General features: G+C 34.3%; 1 protein-coding gene across 3 annotated transcripts in view; it reads right to left on the bottom strand.

Annotated features, from left to right (window-relative positions):
• ROBO2 (roundabout guidance receptor 2) overlaps window positions 1-21,489 on the bottom strand; it is a 462,417-nt gene that overhangs the window by 72,133 nt on the left and 368,795 nt on the right. For all 3 annotated transcript variants that reach the window (XM_062002636.1, XM_062002644.1, XM_062002650.1), the window contains exons 10-15: window positions 18,173-18,378; window positions 14,180-14,261; window positions 13,325-13,490; window positions 12,083-12,249; window positions 7,999-8,120; window positions 1,267-1,498 (exon numbers count right to left, since the gene is read on the bottom strand). In XM_062002636.1, the coding sequence (XP_061858620.1) occupies window positions 1,267-1,498; window positions 7,999-8,120; window positions 12,083-12,249; window positions 13,325-13,490; window positions 14,180-14,261; window positions 18,173-18,378 (975 nt within the window). The remainder of the gene's footprint in view (window positions 1-1,266; window positions 1,499-7,998; window positions 8,121-12,082; window positions 12,250-13,324; window positions 13,491-14,179; window positions 14,262-18,172; window positions 18,379-21,489) is intronic.

The following is a 21,489-nucleotide window of genomic DNA, read 5'->3' as shown; positions in this document are numbered from 1 at the left end:
GGACTTATAGTCAGAAAAAAGAAATGAGAATCATAAAATCCTAAATTCTAAATAGGACCTGAACATTGCCTCCCTGTATGCTCTTCTATACGTTATGAGACACTGAATTTCCTCATCCATAAAGTACGAATGGCAACCAAGTTATCCTCAGCACTACTTACTTGTGAGACAAATAGCCATAATGAAGAGAAAAGTAATAAATTAATTCATTCTAGAATTAAAAAGTACTTGGCAATCAGCACTAAATTAAACCTCAAGAGACTAATGAAAATGATTAAGATGCACCTTCAATATGAAGGAAAGAGTGCACTCAAAACCCACTGAAACCATATGTGCATTTTAAAACTTCACCAGTATTTCTTCCCCGTGCTTCAAAATAAATCAATGAAACAGATGGAAGATGAACCTTCATTGTTGTGATCATCCTTCTGCTTTTACAGGAGAGATTCTCCAGGCAAATGTTGCATTAGATAGATAGAAAGATAGGTACTTTGTACATTTCTAAGGGAAAAACATAATAATTATTTAGTTCACCTCATTCCTTTTCCTTTTCAATAAAAAACAGTCCTGGAGCAAGTATGTTCTAGCAAAACTTTATGCCATGCTATGCGCCATAGATATAAACACTTGTGCATTTCAATAGTGTAAACTGTTTACTATGTCTGCATCCTGCACGTTTCACAGTGGCTTGAAAAGTACTTAAGGAAACCCTCCAGAGGACTAAATAGGGCAGTTTCATGAACGGAGTGTTAACAGAAACAATAAAGTGGCATGCCCTTGAGACTGGAGTTCCTTCAGAGTAGTTAAATATCTGTCCTTCAGTAGTCCCCATTTCCCAACCAAATTGTTCATCTACATTATTAGCCATTCAGAAAGATGTGCTTAAGATCAGACACTCATGTGTAAAAGGTTTCATTTATTAATTTTATTTTCAAAGAACAGACCAAAGTCTTTTATTGTAGCAACGCTGGTTATGAAAGAATGGCTCCAAAGCACACTTTTTTGAAGACCCAAAGACATCTGTACCTTAGAAGGACATAGCAGCCAGAAGAATATAGGACTAACCTAATGTTTTCTCATGGAATACTTAAAGTGAAAAAATAACATACTGAATTCTAATGTCAAGTCAGTATCTAACAAACAGAAGTTATTTGTAAGAAAAATAACTGAACACACGCACACACAAAATAATCAAAACTGTCACCCTTCATTTCAACTCCATTTTTAGGTATGAAAGTCTGTTGCTTTTCAGATTATTTTACTAACCTTCCTCTGTGGTACGAGCAGACTTTGATTCACTGTCCATTCCTTGGAATTCATTGAAATAAGGGCGAACTTTAATTTCATAAGTGACTCCCTTTTTCAAATTGATGAGGACAGCACTCCTCTCAGTTGGGACTTTGACCTCCAAATTCTGCCACACAGCTGGAGAAGATAGGCCAGATGTTTGGCGATACATTACTCGGTAGCCCTGGATAAACTGGGATTGGCGGTCAACCTAGAAATAGCATTAAATAATACATTGATAAAAATATTAAAGTAACAAAATTGTATTAAAAGAAAACAAAACATTTGCCTAGAATACTTTTGTCCTGGTGACAAAGAGAAAATGAACAGTTGTTTAAGATGATGAATTTAAAAATCAAACTGCCTTCTTGTAAGTCACTGTTGATAATTGTCTATAAAGAACACTTTTCTCACATTACTTGCTACAGAACATCTCTATTTTACTTTCTTCAGCTTTACATAACATGAAAAATACCACCTTAAATCATAAAACAAGGCCCCAGCCCAGCAATAAATCATGAAAAGAGAACTCTGGCATAGTGCTTACTGTATGTAAACTTGTTAAGCACATCTTGGCTACTGATGTGCTGAAATATGAGAAGAAAAGAAAAACAAATTCTTTTCAGAAAAGGACAAGTCTTTGAAGATACCCTACATGCTTTCAGTTAGTCCATTGCTTGGCTCACAGCTCATCTTTTCATAAGATGTACAGGAAATCAAAATATACATAAGACAGATGCAGAGAAAACAACTTCCAAAGACATGGGCTACTTCTAAGCAGCTTCTTTGCATCCTGGAGTTGTGATATTTTCAAGCCATTGGATACAGATGGAATGCTGTTTTATACTTTATATGTTGCCAGATGAGTAAAACTCAAGATTAGACTATACACAGGAGTTCAGTAATTCTAAACTATTACAGATATAAATAGGATTTTTATGTGAAGGAACAACTTAAATGTGTTTTATCTTGGAGAAGTTGCATGTATTTTTTCTCAATAAAAAAAAGGCATAAAACAATGATTCAAGCTATTACTATTTTTGTGTTTCGTTAATTTCACCTGAAAAAAACTCAATAAAAAGTCTGATAGAAAAAAATAAACCAAATGGAGCTGCTTCTGTGGCCATCAAATAGAGAGTCAAAGAAATTCCAGCACAAATACCTAGACTATACAAGCTACTTATTTGGTAAATCTCTGAGTAATAAGCAAAATTCAACAAGTAGGATTTCTTTTCTGTTCTTGACAATTTCCTAGCTCAAATATATTCCAGAATTAGAGATAAATTGGTTTGACTTTTCTTAAGAACAAATGAATTTAAGACTGAAAGCACAAACCAGAGTCTATTACACTACTCCTTATAACCACACTTTCTTGGGGTGTTCAGAAGGGACACAGATTCTTAAGACATTAAGAAGCAGGGAAAGTAAGAAGAAAGCTTTATTTATGAGAGCAAAGCAGAAATGTCTTTCATCAAAACTGTCACTGTTAAAAAGCTTGCAACATATGTTACAACAACATTAAGCTTGCATTTTATAAACTTCTCTACATTCACTTTAAGTGAATTTATGCTCTGAAAGAGGGATATAACTCACAATAATAGCTTGTTAATACCGAAAGAATCAAGCTGTGTTTTTAGGAAGAACATTAAGCAGCTGTTTCCAGATGAAGGGAGTCTGTAAATCAGAGTAAATTGTTTTTATCCATGTTTGACTTTGATTAACTAAATGTTTTACGGACATAAAGACTTTATGAACCTCATGTTTACCACAAAATTCAGCAAGAATAATGCTTTCATGCACTTTGTAACACAGATTCTCAATCTAAATTACAATATAAGGCTATGATGTTTAATAATCAAACAGTGAGTTTGATTCCTGCCTAACTTCTGAGTTAGAAGCTATGCTGAAAGATAGCATAACTTCATTAGAACTCTCCATTTTGTTTTGCTATACCTTTAAGCTCTACTGACTGCTGCCTAGTGGAGAACATCTGAAAATTCAGAACTGACTAGGGTGAACAATAATGGTGTATTGCTACAAAATGGTATGGAAACTGTTTTCTATGGCATAGTACAAACACAAATGCACCCATCAACTCATTGAGAAGAATTTGACCACTATAGTATAGCTATTGTATACTAATTTAGAGTCTGGTACACTTTTGTGCCTACTTACAATAGATAATATACAAATTACCCATATATCTGTTTTCCTCCTAGATTTCTAAATTGCTAACCTAAAAGACTAAACATTACAAAGAATATGATAACAGAATGTAGTAGTACAATACAGTTGTCATGTCTATGGGTGTTATAAACCACCTTGATGTGGGGCTCACACAAGTTTTACAGATCCCTCAATTAGAAGTGTAACTACAATAGGGCTGAGTGATCTACTCGAATTTCAGATTATTGACAATGATTCCACTGTTCAGGGTCTGGGAAGTTACTTCTGAAAGAAAACACTTTCATATATTTGTAATGTTTTCTGTAAACATCCAATTGCATTCAGTACCAAGAAGACAAGAAGCTATCTCTCACATTCACTTAAAGCTAGTCTGAGTGAACAAGGCCTTTCATATGGTCATAATGTTGGAAAAGTACTCAGAGGGCACTTCACTTACTGGTAAAGGTGGATTTTTTTTTGGAGTCTTTTGATTAGTAAGACATTACTCTGGGATAACTACATGGATTAACCAGAGACATTTGTGAGATATAGCACATGTATATTTCACATCTACATACTCATACACATGGAGCTTTGCTAAGTACCAAAAAAACTCTATAGGTTTGGTACATGTTTGATGAAAGAATGTAATCATTCCTAGGTTTTCTCCTTTGGTTTTTTTTTTTTCCCATTTTTTAGTAAATGGTTGCCATTTCCTCATACAAAGTACTTAGCATTATTACAGAGATTGCAGTAACTCTGTGCTGAATATTTGGGTCAGAGAATACTCCTAGTCTTCCTGTGATGCTCTTAACTACTCTTCAATTTGTACAAGCAGCAGTGATATCCACTTAAAAGAGCTGCAACAGTTGCTGATCTAAAGGTACACTTTCTCCCATAAAAGACAGGTGGCAGAAAATGCAGATGCTCCTCTTAAAAGACAGAAGAGAGCAATTACTGGGTAGGTTCTGTTCAGCAGTGACCTAATGCTTCAAGGCAACCTGCAAGTATAATTGCTGCTGCATTGCTCCTTCTCACCCTCTTTATGACAAATACATAGTGCAGGAGGTATCTACAAAACTAATGACATCTCTTCATTTGGGCAGAACAGGAAACTAATTTTCCCTGCATGTTGAAATCTGCACATACCACAGCTGAGAACAAAACAAGTTCAATGGCTACTAGATCATTCATTTAGGGTACTAGGTTGTTAGAAAGATGGCAAGAAACTCGTAATGTAGCTTAAGCTGGAAATATAAGCTCCTTTCAGGTAAACCTGCTAATCTGCATCCTAAAGATCTTATGCAATATTCTCTCTAGTATGTAAATTTCTACACCAAAATATCCTAAGAAGTACTCTGCTCCCACATTGATACCCACAGCAATTCTCCACATGGACAGAGTACCTTGTACAGTGTGCTGAACTCACTACTACAGACTCTCAGTAATCTCTGGCAATTCAAATATAACAGGCATTTATCTGTCCTACAGGAACAAGACATAAGGTGACTATACATTGTAAGACAGTCTAAATCACTTTGCTCTTGAAGATTCCAGGGAAGTACATTCATTTAAAATCAATGTCAAATTAAGAGACAAAGATAAATAAATTATCCTTCTGCCTTGTAGCCTCCTAGAAGGCAGTCAGGATTTCAAAGCAGCATTTTTTTTTTGCCATATTGAAGAACTGATTTTAATTCCTGCTTGTGCCACAGGGCTCCTTTATAATGCTAGGAAACTTCATATTTTGTCACTAATGAAACTCTCAGTTTAATGCCCAGTGATGCTAGAAGTGCTGAACTATAGCTCAAGTCAGCTAAAAATGTGCTTGGAGTATAATGCATGCTGTTGCAATGCAAAATGTTTTGATAAAAGTAAAAATAAATCAGACTCAAGGTTTAAAATAACAGCCATTTGATAACAGCAAGCATATCTGATTTTGTAAGTCTCATCACCAATAAATATCTCTGCACCTCCTCTCTCTGTGTAAAGTTAGGATAATGACACATTTTTATCATTGTGATGTTAAATTCTGTATTATTTGTGAAACATACAAATGTTACGGTTGAGAGCACGACAGATAAGGAAGCATGTGAGACAAACTAATAATTTTTTTAATGCAAGGTTTCAATGGTATGAATTTAATAAGACCTGGAACCATGCAGTGAATAAAGAACACAAAAAGAAATGTTGAATAGCTCCATGAAGAAGAGATCCTGTGTGTGACCAGATAATTACATCTACACTTTAATACCTAGTCACAAGAGGAATAAATTTGACAGTGAAAACCTAACTTCTGACATTGCTCCTCTTTTTTTTAAACAGTGACTTTTTTAACCCTGACTGTATTTTAAAACAGACAAAATATGTGTGTACATGTATGAGTATATTTTAAAATTGCAACACAGTAGCAGAGAAATAGTAAACTCAAATTTGGGAAAAATATATTAAAAAAAAGAAAGAGAAAATAAATTTTAAAAAAAATCTCAGAAAGAAGGGAGAAATTGGTGGTAATTTGCTGTCAATCAAGATGCTAGAAACTCAGTAATCAAGAATCTTCCTTGTAATTCACTTTTTGACTTGCAGAAAGTCAACACAAAGACTCTACAACTCTCATGGCACTTCTGTCCTTTTTGTATGATAGCTACACTATCTTACCGTTTTATATTACCAGTGTGAACTTTATTCTCTGGATAGTGTGTGGTTTTTTTGTTGTTTTTTTTTTTTTTTTTGCTACAGACTATGGTTAATTAATTGGTTTTGTTCTGGTTGCTAGAAAGTTTCTAATTAGCTCTTCTAGAGAACTTTTTTGTATGAGTCTTCCCTTGGGCAATTCACTGTAGAGACACGTATGCTTTTCAGGTGGCATAGAGTCATTGCTTTGAGGGACCTTCCCCATAAACTGATATCCATAGCATCCCTAACAATTTGCCTTTATCTTACCATGTTTTCTTCACTCATTTCTTGTTCAGCAGGGGCACCAAGAGATTATATTACACACAAAGAAATATATATACACATATACACACCCTCCACACACTATATATATATATATATACACACATAAATATGTATGTATGTTTCATTATAGTATAATGAGATTGGTTACATTGCATAAAACTGAATGCTGTATTTATTGGGTTTTCCTTCTATAGCATGTAGAAAACAAAGGTAAGCCTATGAAACTGTATGTCTAATAGCTGCCACATCCAAGAAAAGACTCTAAGCAGCACTATATGGATGTGATTCAGTTTTAAATTACTGGCTGAAAAAATGCAAAGTTCTTAAACTACTGACCCATCTGCTTGGGCAAATATCTGCTTTGGCAAAAGGCTTTGCTACAAAGACTAGTCAGCCTGCCCTGGAGTTATGTAGCTGAGACAGACGGCATTTTTAGAAAGGTAAGCTACATGTTGACATCATCAAAGGTAAAATGCAACGATACATTTTCTAAATAATCTTATAAGAAAGACAAATTTGTGAGTTTCTCTAGTCTAATCTGTCCCTGACCATTGAAATGTTCTGAACGAACAAGGATGATGCATAAGCCCCCATAAATATAAGCTGAGCTGTGCAAAACCAACAGTAATCCTTATAATACACAATCTATCATCACACTTCTTATCTCCTGTTGTATAATCTCCTGTACACATTAACCTCTTAGCAATATTACATGTAGGAGAAAAACCCTGAATATTGTGAATACCACTTTAGCAGAATTTATCCTAAATAATGCAACTGTTTCAGTGACATGCAGTGCAGTACTATTTCTCTCATTCTTCCATCTGTGGATTTCTTCCTCTGAGGCAGATGCCCCAAGGGCAAAGCACTCTTTTCTGGTGTGCAGCACCCTGGGAACTAACTCTTCTACAATTACAAATCCCTTCCTTCAAGCCTCAGGAAGGGAAACAGTCTTTTGAAAGCCAAACACTATATCAGAAATTCTACCCAGTAGTTTGATCCCCCAAATAGAAATGTTGTTAAGTACTGCCAAAAATATTCTGGTTTTCCATAATTAAAGGATATCCACTGATTGTGGGTGAGGCTTATGCTATAAAACCAGATGCTACACAATGGGTCAAGCATCAGCATCATGTGCTTCTTTCTTCACAAGTGCCCTTCAGGAGGGCTATTTTTACACTTTAGGGTCACCAAATGACAGGGTATTGTCAGATGTCCCTATGCCTTGAAGCTGAAAGTGCTTTTTCATACAGCAATTTCAGGTTGGTACTTTGATTATTTTTTTACATGCACCATAATGAGTTCACAGATCAATTATTCTTAAGATTATGGTGTTAGGCATATTCACTTTTATAATATTTTTGTAATCAGACAGCTAGGTCTCTTTGAGCTGAACATTGAAGACTTTGAATCTGCCTGACTTCAAAGACAAAATAAAAAGATCATTTCATTGACATCTATATAGATATATGCCTGTATGATGTTAATTTATTACAGTACCTACACTGAAGTCAAGACTGCAATGTTTCAGGGTGTGAAAACCATGCAAAATTAAAGTACTGTTAATAATAACAGCAGCATTACCGTCCAGGTGACTTGAACCGTCGTGGGTGTCAACACAACAGGATTATGCAGCCGTACAATGACGTCCCCCAGTTCTTTCTGAACTTGTCTGTGATCCACACCTTGTGCTGGTGGGCTGATATCTGCCAGACCAGGTATACACATAAAAACATTAATTTAATGAGAAGAGTTAAATATGATGTCAATAAGAATTACTGAATAGTTTAATGACCAGATTTAAACATTCTTTTTAGGATGGTTTTTAAAACAGTACAGAACAAAGGTTTAAATACGAACTCATCAAGTTATGCCAACAAATCATTCACCTTTAGCTATGTAGGAGATCATGAAATATAAACATGTTTAAATGAGTACTCAGGCTCAATGGCAAAGTTTTCTTAGAAAACTTTGTTAAGTGATGAGAGAGATGCAATATTCACGAGTTCCAAAATACTCAGATAATAATAATGCTACCCAGATGTCTGGAACAAAATTGTTTATTATAACTGAGGAAAATGAACAGGTTGGGTTTGGGTTTTTTTAAAATTTTGTTAGAGCATGTATGACATCAAGTCATTATACATTACCAAACTTTCATTAAGCTTCTCCTCCCCACATACCACACACACAAGGAACAAAACACTAAAAAAACCATTTCCTTCTGCAAAGCAAATTTTCCCTTTACAAAGAAAATGAAATCTAGTGCAAATATGAAAAAAATGTATTAATTTATGAAGTAAAAATGATTCTGATCTAATAAAAGGCCAAGAAAAATATTCCATTACAAGAATTTTCTCTTCAAGATTACGTCAAAGACTCCTTCAAAGTACATGGGAAAATTATTTCTTCTAGTATAAATCTGAATGAACTTGATCACTCAATATACCATCTATGGAAAAGTGTGACTCCATCTCTAGTACCTCATGTGGCCTTAATACCTAGTCCTTAGGGACCACATATGGTTTATGCCATTACGTTAAACTGAATGAAACTGCTAAATAGGAACTGCAAATATAAAATATGTGTCAGAAAACAGAGAAAGATGTGTGCAATGTGTCCTTTTAGAGGTACTTCCTGGAAATCATAATTTTCTGTTACATTGCACCAAAAGGAGAATGTGGGGCTACAGCTATCACCTAGCTAATATATCACCACAGCATGTCCCTTCCCTCCAACTTAGAAAGAAATGAAGGTACTTTCTAAGAGTCACTAGATTCTGGATCCCTTGATTGAATATTTCAAGGACCTTACAACGCCATTCTTGTCCAATAGTTATAGATGACCTTACTATGTCAGTTGTTATGTGGGTTGCGTAATGCCTGTTAAAATATATGTACTGTTTATTTCTGCTGGAATTTTATATGTGATTTTTCCAGAAGAGGGGATTTGGAACACAAGTACAGACTATGTTAAAAAATGCCTGATATATTATGGTCATGCCTGTCTAGCCATCTGTGCTTGGTTTTCCCATGGGATTCACTAACCAAAGACATTTTCCCTCTTCTTGAATCAGTATCATGTCCTTGTGAAGAGAATGTATTTATAAAAGCTTTTTTCTTTCTCTGAAGAAAGTCTTAGATATGGGAGTATGCAACATGTGGTATCTTTTTGTATTCTAAATATTATTAAGAAATAAAATTATAATGTTTTAAAACAAAACATTTAAATGTAACAACTTAGTTTGAATCACATGGATCCATATCTTGAAAGTAGATTTTGATCAGCAAAATTTCACCTTCATAATTCTGTATTGTTATGAGTTCTGAGACACCAATAAATAATATTGCCACAGACTTCTACTGGCATTCAAATACAAATGGCTCCATGGATCTCCGAAGGGAACATAATCCAAATATGGATGTCAGTGTAGGTGCTTGTCTAGCAAATTATATGTATTCAAAGTGACCAAGAAACAAAGATACAATAAAATAAATCTGTAAGACAGCAACTAAGACTAGTTTAAGGGATGGTAATTTATGTTACTATCCACAAAAAGCTATGATCCTTGGTACAAAATACCTACAAAATGTAGCTACCTATGGCTACATATTAAATTACTGTGTGGTATACAACAAACAAAGTACCTATATTCCCTCAAGAGAAAAGTTATTTCTACATAGTGAGTTTGTATGAAGTGTATTTTATCATTTTAATGGGACATCTGTTCAGAAGGAAGAGAATAACATAGGCTAATAACAATGAGAAACGAGTATCCAGATGCACATGTGGAATTCTCTTTTGTGGTGTGTACACTTGAAAACATACGCAAACGTGATGCTCATCATGTAATGTAATGACATTTTCACATTATTTAGAGACTTCTGCTGAAAAAGCAGTTGATCTACCTATAAGGTTGTCTTCCAGTAGTAGGACAATAAAATTATGGCTCAAGAAAAACTGTCTCAAGAAGCTATATTCTGATTACAATTAAGGTCTTTAAAAAAACCAACAAAAAAGTTATATATTTTCTGTAATCTCTTTTAACAGCTTCCAGTGAACTTACTATTAGTTGCTAGTCATCTAAATTCCAGAGATGGGAATTATATATAATTTATCCACAGTGGTTTTTTTAGTATATGATTTGGTCTGTTAACAATCCATTCAAGAAATCAACCCTTTTCTTACAGTAATTATTGATTTCTCTGTCTTTATTTAGTGTAAGCCATATAAGGTAAAATTTTAGATATACTTATTGCCTACTTTATTCTACCGTGAAAATACACATAAAAATCTATGACTCCTATTTGCTATACTTAATGTCAGGAAATTAAATGCTCAGCTATTAAAGCTACCACGGACACCTGTTGCAAATTAATATTACGTAGCACTGTTATAGCTGATTTTTTCTTCCTCCATGGCCACCGTGAATAGGCTTTCTATTGTGTGTCAGATTGTTCTGTGAGCCTGAATTGAACTCTGGCATAATTAGAAATCACATTAAAACATTATGTTAATTTTCAATTGATTTTATGATTTAATTCTATTAAACTGTAGGCTTGCAAAGAAGCTATAAATCCTGTACATGTCTCAGTGTGCTTGACTGCTAAACAATTTCTGGAAATGGAAGCTGCAACACATGCTGTAGCTAATTAAAAGACATGTTTTTACTGAAATCAAATTGCTTGTCAGTATGTCAGATAAAAGTCTATATTTGACTCAAAAGCCAAACAAAGTCCTTTTTTTTAACTAAGTCATAAGTTATGCAGACTAAAAAGCTGGTGCAATGAAAACCATGAGTCACTCTATAATAATGAGAAAGTAAGAAAGAGAAGAAAACTTGTTGATGCTGCTACTGGCATGAAGCATTCAAGCAATGTGTTGTCAAAGACAAAAAAAAAAAAAAAAAATCCATGCTGTGAAGAGAAATTTGGTTGTGGTAATTACCTGTAGTTAGAGCTCAGTGAAATGTGTACAGAATTCAACAGTTAAATCAATGGCAATGGAAGATCAGAGATATCAGTTATATCATCACCCTGTAAATGAGGGATTTCACTTCAATCTTCCCTCTTGGTTTATGCAGTGGATTCATATGAGAGAAATATATAAATAGAAGACCCATACTTTTCTCATAATAACTTAAAAAAATTCTTAGCGTGAAGTTGCCTTAATTTACATGAATTCCCTGCCTAAATGTTGGACTAGATTAATCAATATGCTACAGATATTTTGTGCAGTTCTTTTGATTAATGCTTAACAGTGTCTATCTGTCATAAGCACTCATTATCATAGTATATCCCTATGGAGAAGGACATAGAGAGGAAAGATACTGAGGAGAGTGCAGTATTCAGAGCACTTTTCAGAAAAGCTTAGGTAGCTCACATTACTTTCAATAGAAACCAGACATTGAGTAGCACACCAAGTCTAAGTGAACTCAAAAAAAAAACCATCTGAGATGCACAAGGATTAATGATCTAACCTACCTCTCCTACAGTCCATATTGATATAGCAAGCATTGGACTATTTTTTATTTTTATTGTTTAAACTCAAGTTGTGATTCCTCGAGTCAGAGTGCTAAAGTCCAATGGCCAGACTGACCTATTGGTCAACTCTCAGTTCCTTCTTTCTATTTTAGATCAAGCATGCAAGCCTTAAAAACTACCATTACCTTGTGTTCGGACAGGATCTGACATAGGGCTTGGATCACTCAGACCTTGTGCATTGATAGCTCTCACCATAAACAGGTAGATTGTATTGGGGCGAAGTCCTCTCACATTGTAGAGTGTGGTCTTCACGTGATTAGCCACTGTTTGCCAACTATTGCTCACAGACTGACTGTAATGAGAAGAGGGTTGAACATTATAGAGTAATGCAAAAAAAACCCAGAATTGAAAGGACCTAATTTTGTAACCCTATATCAAGTCTAAGTACAGGAAAAAATAGTAAAAACAGGAAAAAAAAGTTTAAATAAAAGTAAATTCAGTGTACTCATGAAGATGGGATAAAAAGTCCCTACAGCTGTCAAAAGTATTTCTCCTTTCAACAGAAGAAAAAGCTTTTGCTATCTCTCTAAAAGAAATACCTGCAAAACTGAAGTGTGGAAAACTGAAAGTAAATTTGAATGATAAACAGGCCACTCTTGAACATAAATCTTAGAAAAAATCCTGTTAAAAGAAAAATTTTCTATACTTCTAAGTCAATGATGTCAATATACCATCACTCAAAGAAAAATATTCTCCTTGAACTAAATTTATACTCAAAGTTACAAAAAAACTTCTGAAAACATGCTTGTAAATGAAGGAAAGCATCTGAATACTTTTTCTGTCGCTGCATTTTACATGGGACATTATTAGAATTAGAGAACAATTAATTGTATTAAGAGATTTCAAGAGCGATTGCTAAAACAGCTTTTAATGAAAATGCCTGGCTTTGTTAAAACTTGTTGATGGAATGCCATTAAATCTTATCTAGGGAGAAATATCACAAAATTTTAAAGAGAATTTTTTTTTTGCTTGTGCTTTGGTGGATAGCATTAATTTAAAAAAGAAATATTTAAATTTATTGAAAAGAAGATGAAAATGGAAAGTTACAACCAGTAAGGAGACTTACTGATCAGCAGTGCTAAAGGAAAAGTAACAGATGACTACATTGTTCTGTTATATTCCTGTTGAACTGAAGAAATAGTTAGATGTTCCTGTAACTAATCACTCAGAAATAAAAGTGTATTTTTTTAAAAAAATCAATTTTAAAAATATCAATGCCTGCCATAGCAGTTGCATTTTTTAATGAACTCTAGTTCATTACATATAGAGTCCAAAAGAGCACCACAATATTAGAAGAAGAATGCCTGGTACCAGGGTTTAAGCAAAATTAGAAAGGAAAGAGAATAAAAATGGAAAAATTTACATACCTAAAAGCCTCGATGATATATGCACTAGCTGGTAGGCTTCCAGGGGTCCCTGGTTGCCAGGACAGAGTGACACTGTTCTTAGTAACATCAGTGACCTGAGGTTTGGATGGTGGCCCTGGAAGGTCATTTATGTCATAATTCTTACTGACTGTTGCTCCACCGGATTCTGTGAGGGGCAAGTACAAAACAATTTCTTTTAATTCTTCATTGTACAAATTTGATCAAAACAGAAGACTAAAAGCAAATATCTGCAAAATCACTATAATCAATGTAATGATTTGTAAAAAAGCTATGTTAACAATTGCATTTTGGATGTAAAGCTATTATTCTTTAGGTACATACTGAAAGAAAAAAAAATTTGTAAAACTCAAAAGATTATATAAAAATATATATGAAAGGAAAAGGAAGAGTGACAAAAATGCTCAGCTTTGCTGAAATTTACATAAAATACTAAAACCTCAGTTACTAGAAGGCAGAGACAGTTCTTATATCCAGATCAACTCCAGTACTCATAGCAAGCACACTGGACTTCGATAAGCCTCTTTGTAGACAAAACAGTTTTCTGCCCAAGTCAGTTACTGGATTAATTCACAGTTTATTACTCCTGTTTAGAAGAATTCTAGCATATCATTGCCACCAGACACAAATTGTTCAGTGTCTACAAGCATATAAAGATAACAGCAATGAAAAGAAAGCCACGTGAAGGAACTCAGCCTTCCCAGTTAAAACTTCTATATCTTAATCCCAGAATTTCTAGAATTCTAGAATTCTAGAATTTCTAGAATGAATTATTTGACTGAGACTGCTCACTTTCATTTCATGCCAACCGAAAAACAGCTCCTGGACATCACTTACCTGTCACTTCCAGCACAGCACTCCAAGACGTCTCTCCACTGGAACTTGTAGCAACACACGTGTAAGTCCCAGTATCAGACAGCTAGATATAAAAACCAGTTATAGGCAGTTTTAACAACCTTTTAGAATTAGCTGACTGAGTTTACTCTAATTTTATTTTTCTAAATATTTCTTGGTAAGAGGGACTTAGCCTACATTTTTCACCAGACTAAAGGGCACCAGACATTTTCAAACAATCATTTAATGGCAGCTTACTTTTAGAGAGCTATGATAAGATTACTTGAGTCTAACACCTTTTAATTCCAATTTTCATACTGTTAATGGTACCAGTACAGCATGTAAGTGCTACAAAAAGGATGTTTTAGACAGTGTCAAACTTTACATTTGTTACCACAAATCCAGGTGAACTGAGGTAACAATATAAGCAATTAACTTTTTAGGGGCAAATATCTCACTGTTCATTATCCCACAATGACCCAGAGACACGGTTTCCTGTACCAGGAAGACTGCTTACATCATCTTAGGCTCTTACAATAAACGAAGACATTTCTATACAGGTCACCACACACAGAAATACTGTCACTGAGACTTAACAGTGGCTCTCTCTACATAGAGTGTTTCCTAAGCAATTTTGAAAAGGCAAAATCAAATTCAATCCCACATCATGTTTACCTTTCTTCTGTTTCACATGGGATTTTATTTCAGGCTTGCAAGTCACCTCAGTAGCAAAACCAAAATGCCTTGTACAAAGCTATTGTGATTCCCTTTTTGGTTCATATATTTCAAATTTATTTGGGGAAATTGTTTTGAATTATGTTGTCAATACTAATCTCATTGCTGTATAAATTGTTCTACTGGAAAAAAATGACAAGTGTTTTGCTATTCCTCACTTAAATTTAAAGTAAAGATTTCTGAGACAGGAGCTAGTGAAGACTAGAGAGATGGATGGAAAACAATAATTTCACAAAGGTAAAATATACAGAGGAGCCTTCCTATCATCGTGTATAAAGCATGGCAACCTGGAGATGGAAGAAGAAGAGCAAGAATGCTGACTCTAGTGATAAAGGAGAAGAATTATATTCACCATCAGATGACTTTACAGAAATAGGAGTGCATCCAAGAAGCTTTATTGAACTTTAAAGAACCGTAATGGCTTTTCTGCTAGACACAGATTGGCAATATAGCATATGTGTTTATACTTCATTCTTCAAGAAGACTGTCAAGGCAAATAAGTGAGACGCTCTTTAGATTACTTGTTCATATATACTTTAATTGATTTTAAATTTTGTCATTTTTAAACTTTATTGGTATTTTCTTCAGATACACTGGGATTGCAGTGTGCAATTCTTATCACTTCCTTGCTAGGAGACCTTTTTTTTTCTGTGAAACAGAAGCAATAGCTCAGAGACTCAAAATATAGAAGCATTGTTAATGAAATGAGAAAGTTTTTTGAAAGGGACAGATACTTCCAGAGGCAAGAGCCTTATAGTATTCTGAAACAGTGTTTCATTTTGCTTCCTCTGAGCTTTTATTAAATATATAATTCTTCATTATATGATAATGGAGACTATTTCTCAAGGCTGAGGTTCACGCATTTGTGTACTACCATGACAGATGGTATGTGGCATACTCAATGAAGTATGTGGTATACACAACAAGATAACTTTCAGAAGGCAAGCTCAACATATAAAGCAAGCTGGAGATATCCAGCCTTTTGAAAGTCATGGTGAATTATCTAACTTCCAGACTGTGGATGAATTAGATACAGACATAGTGTATTGATAATTCAATTATTTATACTTTTCTTCTCCTATTGAAAAATCAGCAGGAGAAGTGAATAGAAAATCTTTGCTATTCAGTGAAATAAACAGTTTTCTTCCTTAATTAATGTAGGTGTATAAATCTGATATGGTACACTTCTACAGAACAGAAAGGAGTTTTTTGTCAGTGTTGACCTGTCTGAAAGGGTACTGAGTGGCGTATCTGAGTTTTTAGTTGTCTTCCTCAGAGCAACTGGGCTCGAGACTCACTGTGACTGCTTCAGACTTCTGAATAATTTGATTTACATAGAGAGAGAGAGGGTCATACCAGAAGAGGATAGACTCAAAGGTTTATACAGTAGTGGCTCATCTAGACTCATATCTTGAAATCTTTTATGATTGTAGTAGTTATTATTATTTGTGAGGGGAGGAAAAGGTTGAGGGGATGTGGAAATTAAATATTAACTTGAGTATGTAAATGTCCTTAGACAATTTCATGGCCATTTTTTGCATAGAAAGTGTTGTTAGTCCTTGCTCAGGCAGACCCGAGAGAAAAGTTAAACATCCAGATTTAAATCTGTATTTAATTCATAAAAACTGCAAGGTACAGAATAAATCTGGGTTTTATAGTTGTGTGGGTTTTGTTCTTAAGTCTAAATCAAACCGTGCACATTACTGCAATCAAGGGGTTTAAAAAAAATGTCTTTCTGAGTCTTTAAGGAACATTGGTTACTAGTGAATGAGCCACTTAAGGATCAATAAAAGCTTCATGTCTTTAAAAACCACACTCCTTACTAATACTGTTCTCTTCTCCCCTTGCAAGTAATTTTTTTTTCCTTTCGTTTACTGACCTTGTACCTATAACAGTGAGATTAATGCACTGGCATGATTCAGAACCAATTTTATTGTTTGCATAGCTGCATGCAGTCAGGTATCCCAGGAGCTTCTGCCTCACGGACACTCCACAGAAGCCCATCATTGATGCCTGGAAGTTTGTTTGAAATTGCTAAGCTTCCACCTTTGATTACTGCTTTCTAACACTACTGGGGAATCTTGACTATTCAAGCGCACTCTTTAATCCAGCTCTACAGGAAAAATGCATTAACCTTCATGGCCTAAACCTGTCTTCAGCCCAGGGTGGAAGGATAAATTGTTTACTCAAGGAAAGCTAGCATAAATTTTTTAATTAATTCCATTTGGTTCCAAGAAAGTTAACAATTCATTTACGATCACTGATGAGATGGTATCAGAAAACAAAACTGCTTTTTATGTCTTGTCCTCCACAGTAATGTTTATTGACCTTTTTTGGATGGTGAAGCTAAGTGCAAAAATTACTGTTGATAAAATTAAATGATTTCCAATGTTGTCTTTGAACTTCTTGACAAATAATTACATTTCTCTCACTATTTTTCCATATACTTGCTTGTTCACATACACACAAATAAATGTGCATTTTTGGATTTGAATAGGGAAAAATTAAATGCCCTAATAAAAATCAGTGAAGCAATGTTTATCAATAAAATCTTACACCATGTAATTTGGAATATTAGAAGTTTTCTTTGTACTTTTGAGATAATACAACATCTCATGTGTCAAAATGTAAATATTATTATAGTAATTTCATTTACAACACAAATCCCTTTGGATACAACTGCACATGTTACAGTATTAGTTGTCTTCTCCCATCTGCAGTCTGATGGAACAGCTCCAGCAAGCGTAACTTTGGAATAAATCAGCCAGCTCAAGACTGTCAAGACTCATTGATAGAGAAAGTGAACAGTCAGTTGCTGATGAACTCCAGAATCACTTGCTAGCACAATAGTTTCTTGGAAAATTAGGATTGGGTGTTGAAAATTAACTGCTCTAAGCTTTAATAGAAACAACAGGCCAATGGCTTCATGGTAAGACTAACTCAAATGATAAGGAAGGCTTATCCCTTTATATATCTAACTATCCTCAACTCACGTGTTTTACTTGAGTAAGACTTAAAATATAAATTCTGGTTTTAGGGAATTCTTATAGAAATATCTGATGCTAGTTTGGCTTCCCCCTCCCCAATATCAAAAAGTGAACTAGATTGTGGACTTGGGGAGAATTCCACAGTAAAAGAAAGAGACAAGTTGATTTTGAAGACAACAGACAGTAAGACAGCGAAGCTGCTTAAGGCATACACCACCAGCTCAAGACTAGTCATGTACCACTATTAAGCACTTCTTTTCTAACTGTTACTTACCCGCAGAGTTTTAATCTGAAGCGTCCCCTGATCCTGTATAGATGTTCGAGGGTCTCTGCCCAGGAAAGTGAATCCTTCTTTTAACCAGCTGATGACAGGAAGGGGATCTCCAGTTGCCTTACACTTCAGTAAGGCTGTCCCATCCACTGCCATTGTCTGATTGACTGGCCCCTGGAGGATGATGGGTGGAGGCCTATCTGTCAAGACTAAACAGTGACACATGCATTAGTATCCATGACATTAACCATCCTCTGCTTCCCTCAGCACCTTTCTTGACATAGCACAGTTTTAACGGATTGCTTTAAGTTCATCTCTAGAAGGCTAAAACCAGAATTTCTGGAAGACCCACAGATACATGCTAACAATTAACTGCTACATTTGAGAAGCATTGTTGCAAGAATTTTGTTTCACTGCTGTCAGATAACACCTAGATATGTAAACTTCATTTAGCAAAGACCATAAGACTTATTTGATTAAGACAAAATGAAAAATTAAGACGTTCATACAGAAAAGAATTGAGGTACACTACTTATTTCTTCCAATTATGAAAGCACTTAAAGCACGTGTTTAATGTCACATCAAGATGTGCTTAATTGCTTACCTGATTTAAAGCCTAAAACAGAAAATCTGTTAAAAGTTCAAACACCATAGCCATTTCAGCAGGGGTATGAACCACATCCCCCATTCATGCTCAACTTGCAAGTTTTCATTATCAAAAATATCTAAAGGTAATAAAGAACATTTTTATAATCTTGAGTGATCTAAATTACTTCAGCACTCTTTCCAGTGGAGAAAATTTCAAATTCAATCATGCCATTTAACAGTTTATTTATCTAATAATTTCATCATCTTTTAAAGCCATGAACTCTCTCATTTTTTTCCCCCTAATGATTTACATTTATATGCTTGAAATACTGATTAAAGTACTCTGCAATGAGTGAGAAAGTGCATGGCTGTGTATAAATCTCATTCCATGACTAGCGGCATATCTTGAGGATGAGGTAAAATGCTCTTTCTTGAAAGATCATTTTTTCATAAATAACTCTGCTTTTGAATCTATTCTCAAAGTCATTGGCTAAGCAGCAAAACATAACTCTTTGTTTCTAAAGAATGTATTTATACAAAATGATTGTGAAATACTTGAATATAAACAAGGCTATGACTCCTGCATAAAATAAGTATAACAAAACTGAAAATTCATGTTTATACATTTATGTGCCACAGTGGAGTTGCTTTAAATCTTAGAACAACTAAACAATTATGTGACTGGTATTAAATATTGTAACAGGCAAGATTAGCTCCTGAACCAATGTAAGCTAGCCTTGCTCCACTGATGTTAATTGAATCTGAATCATTTATTCAACTTGAGAATCTGTTTCATTATAATCCATAAACAACACCTGGCTAAGAATAAAGTGAAAATAAATTACTGTGAAGCAATATTGGTTTCTGTTGTGTCTGAGCTGTTTGAGACGCAAACCTCTGAAACACTTAACAGATCCAAAGTGCTTTCATAATGTTATTTAATAAATAAAAATTATTTAATAAATAAATAAATGTTATTTAATAAATAAAAAGTATTAGGGAGATGTTAAAGACATGTTTTATTTCTAAAATAATTGTCTCTAAAATTGTAACATTGCAAAAATACTACTGTATACTTTTGTTAACAGGTTACACAAAAGATAAAATTATTAGTATTAGTAGCACCTTGGAGTGTGAATTCATCACATTTATTGAAATTGAAAATGGAAAGCCAAGACAAATTACTTATTAACACCAAAATTTGAAAGCTATTTTGGAAATTCTGAAATATCACCCACAGAACTCAGAGATAGAACAGAAAACACTGTATTACAGGAAGAGAAAAAGTGGAATGCATTTTCACCTTCATATGAATTTTTTTATCTTATTAAAGTTCCTTATGACTCCACAGTTCAGCCATTTGGTAAAATAAAATTTGCTCTTGCCTCATATATACTATCAGCATATCTGTAGCATTAATATATTCAAATGAAAACTTAGCTGTGTAAGTTTTCCTTTAAATTTAAAGTAAACAGCAAACCTCTGTTTTCTACATAGCTAACTCTTCCATTCCAGTTATTTGCTGCATCTAATTGCCTTCCATATGTGTAGCAATGTAGGTATTTTCAAAACCTACTGCATCACAGATATTGTTCTTTGGCATGTAATTAGTTTTTTTACAGACCAAATGAGGAGCTCATAATCCTTTAAATAGCTCTGATCAATAGTGTAATTGAAAGTCTCCTGGCCAGAAGGAATCTTCATTTTCAAGGGTGTTATGGGTGAAAGACCACTACAGGTTTCCATGACACTAAGGCTAAAGGTTAAATGAACACTTAGGGTTTCCACTGATCTGTGAACAACTGTATTGTCTTCGTGACTATGACTTGTAAATCTTCTCTAAAATGTGTATATGTGCTTGTATTTCTACTACACAGGTCTTTTTGCTAGTGAAGATTCAAAACTTGGTTACAGTTTTAAACAGATATATCTTACATATTCTGAAGAACTGAGAGATAGCGAAAAATTTCCACAAAAAGGTTGGAGAGAGGGGTTGTTAATTTCTTTTAAAACATGTAAATGTTTCTTATATTTTTTTTTTTTTCTCCTAGCAGGAAACTTTTATATTAATTCCATAGAAACATTATGTGTTGCTGAAATATATTTGCATTGTAAAAGACAAGTTGATTTCTAAATTTATTTATGTAAAAAAATGGGTTTGAAAATATATGCCAGTAACCATATGTTCACGTATTATGATAACTGAAAAACTATCAGGCCTCTTTTGTGATAAAATGGAGCTTAAATTTTGAGCAAGATTTCAGAAAAATAACTAATTATATTTGTTAATGAACAGAACAATTTACTAAAAATAAGATTTGGATCAACTGAAATGATGTTTAAATCAGGGTAGAATTTGGTCAAATTACAACACAAAATTAATAGAATGAAAAAATGAAGTCTTTACTTTGGTACTTCCAAATCAAGATTTCAAAGGTTTTCTTGTTGAATTAATGGGGAAAATCAGAAGTCACAGAATTTTCATGAGGAACACTAGTATGATAGGGCAGGGTGCTCTCCTGAAAGGTGGAAAAGCAGATACCAATCCTTCCTCTATCTTGTTTGTGGAGGAACTTCACAGGATGCTGTGAAGTTTTTCTGAATCTCTCATCTTTCAAACTGTCACACGTGATATAAAACATGTAACATACATTTGATGAGGGACAACAGTCCTGGTGGTCAGATTTGCAGACTATGAGTGACATTAAATTCTTCTGAGAGGATTTGAGAAT

The sequence above is a fragment of the Colius striatus genome, chromosome 1, assembly GCF_028858725.1.
Source record: "Colius striatus isolate bColStr4 chromosome 1, bColStr4.1.hap1, whole genome shotgun sequence".
Lineage (NCBI taxonomy): Eukaryota > Metazoa > Chordata > Aves > Coliiformes > Coliidae > Colius > Colius striatus.
The sequence above is the reverse complement of the archived record's forward strand: the minus strand, read 5'-3'. Positions and strand labels throughout refer to the sequence as shown.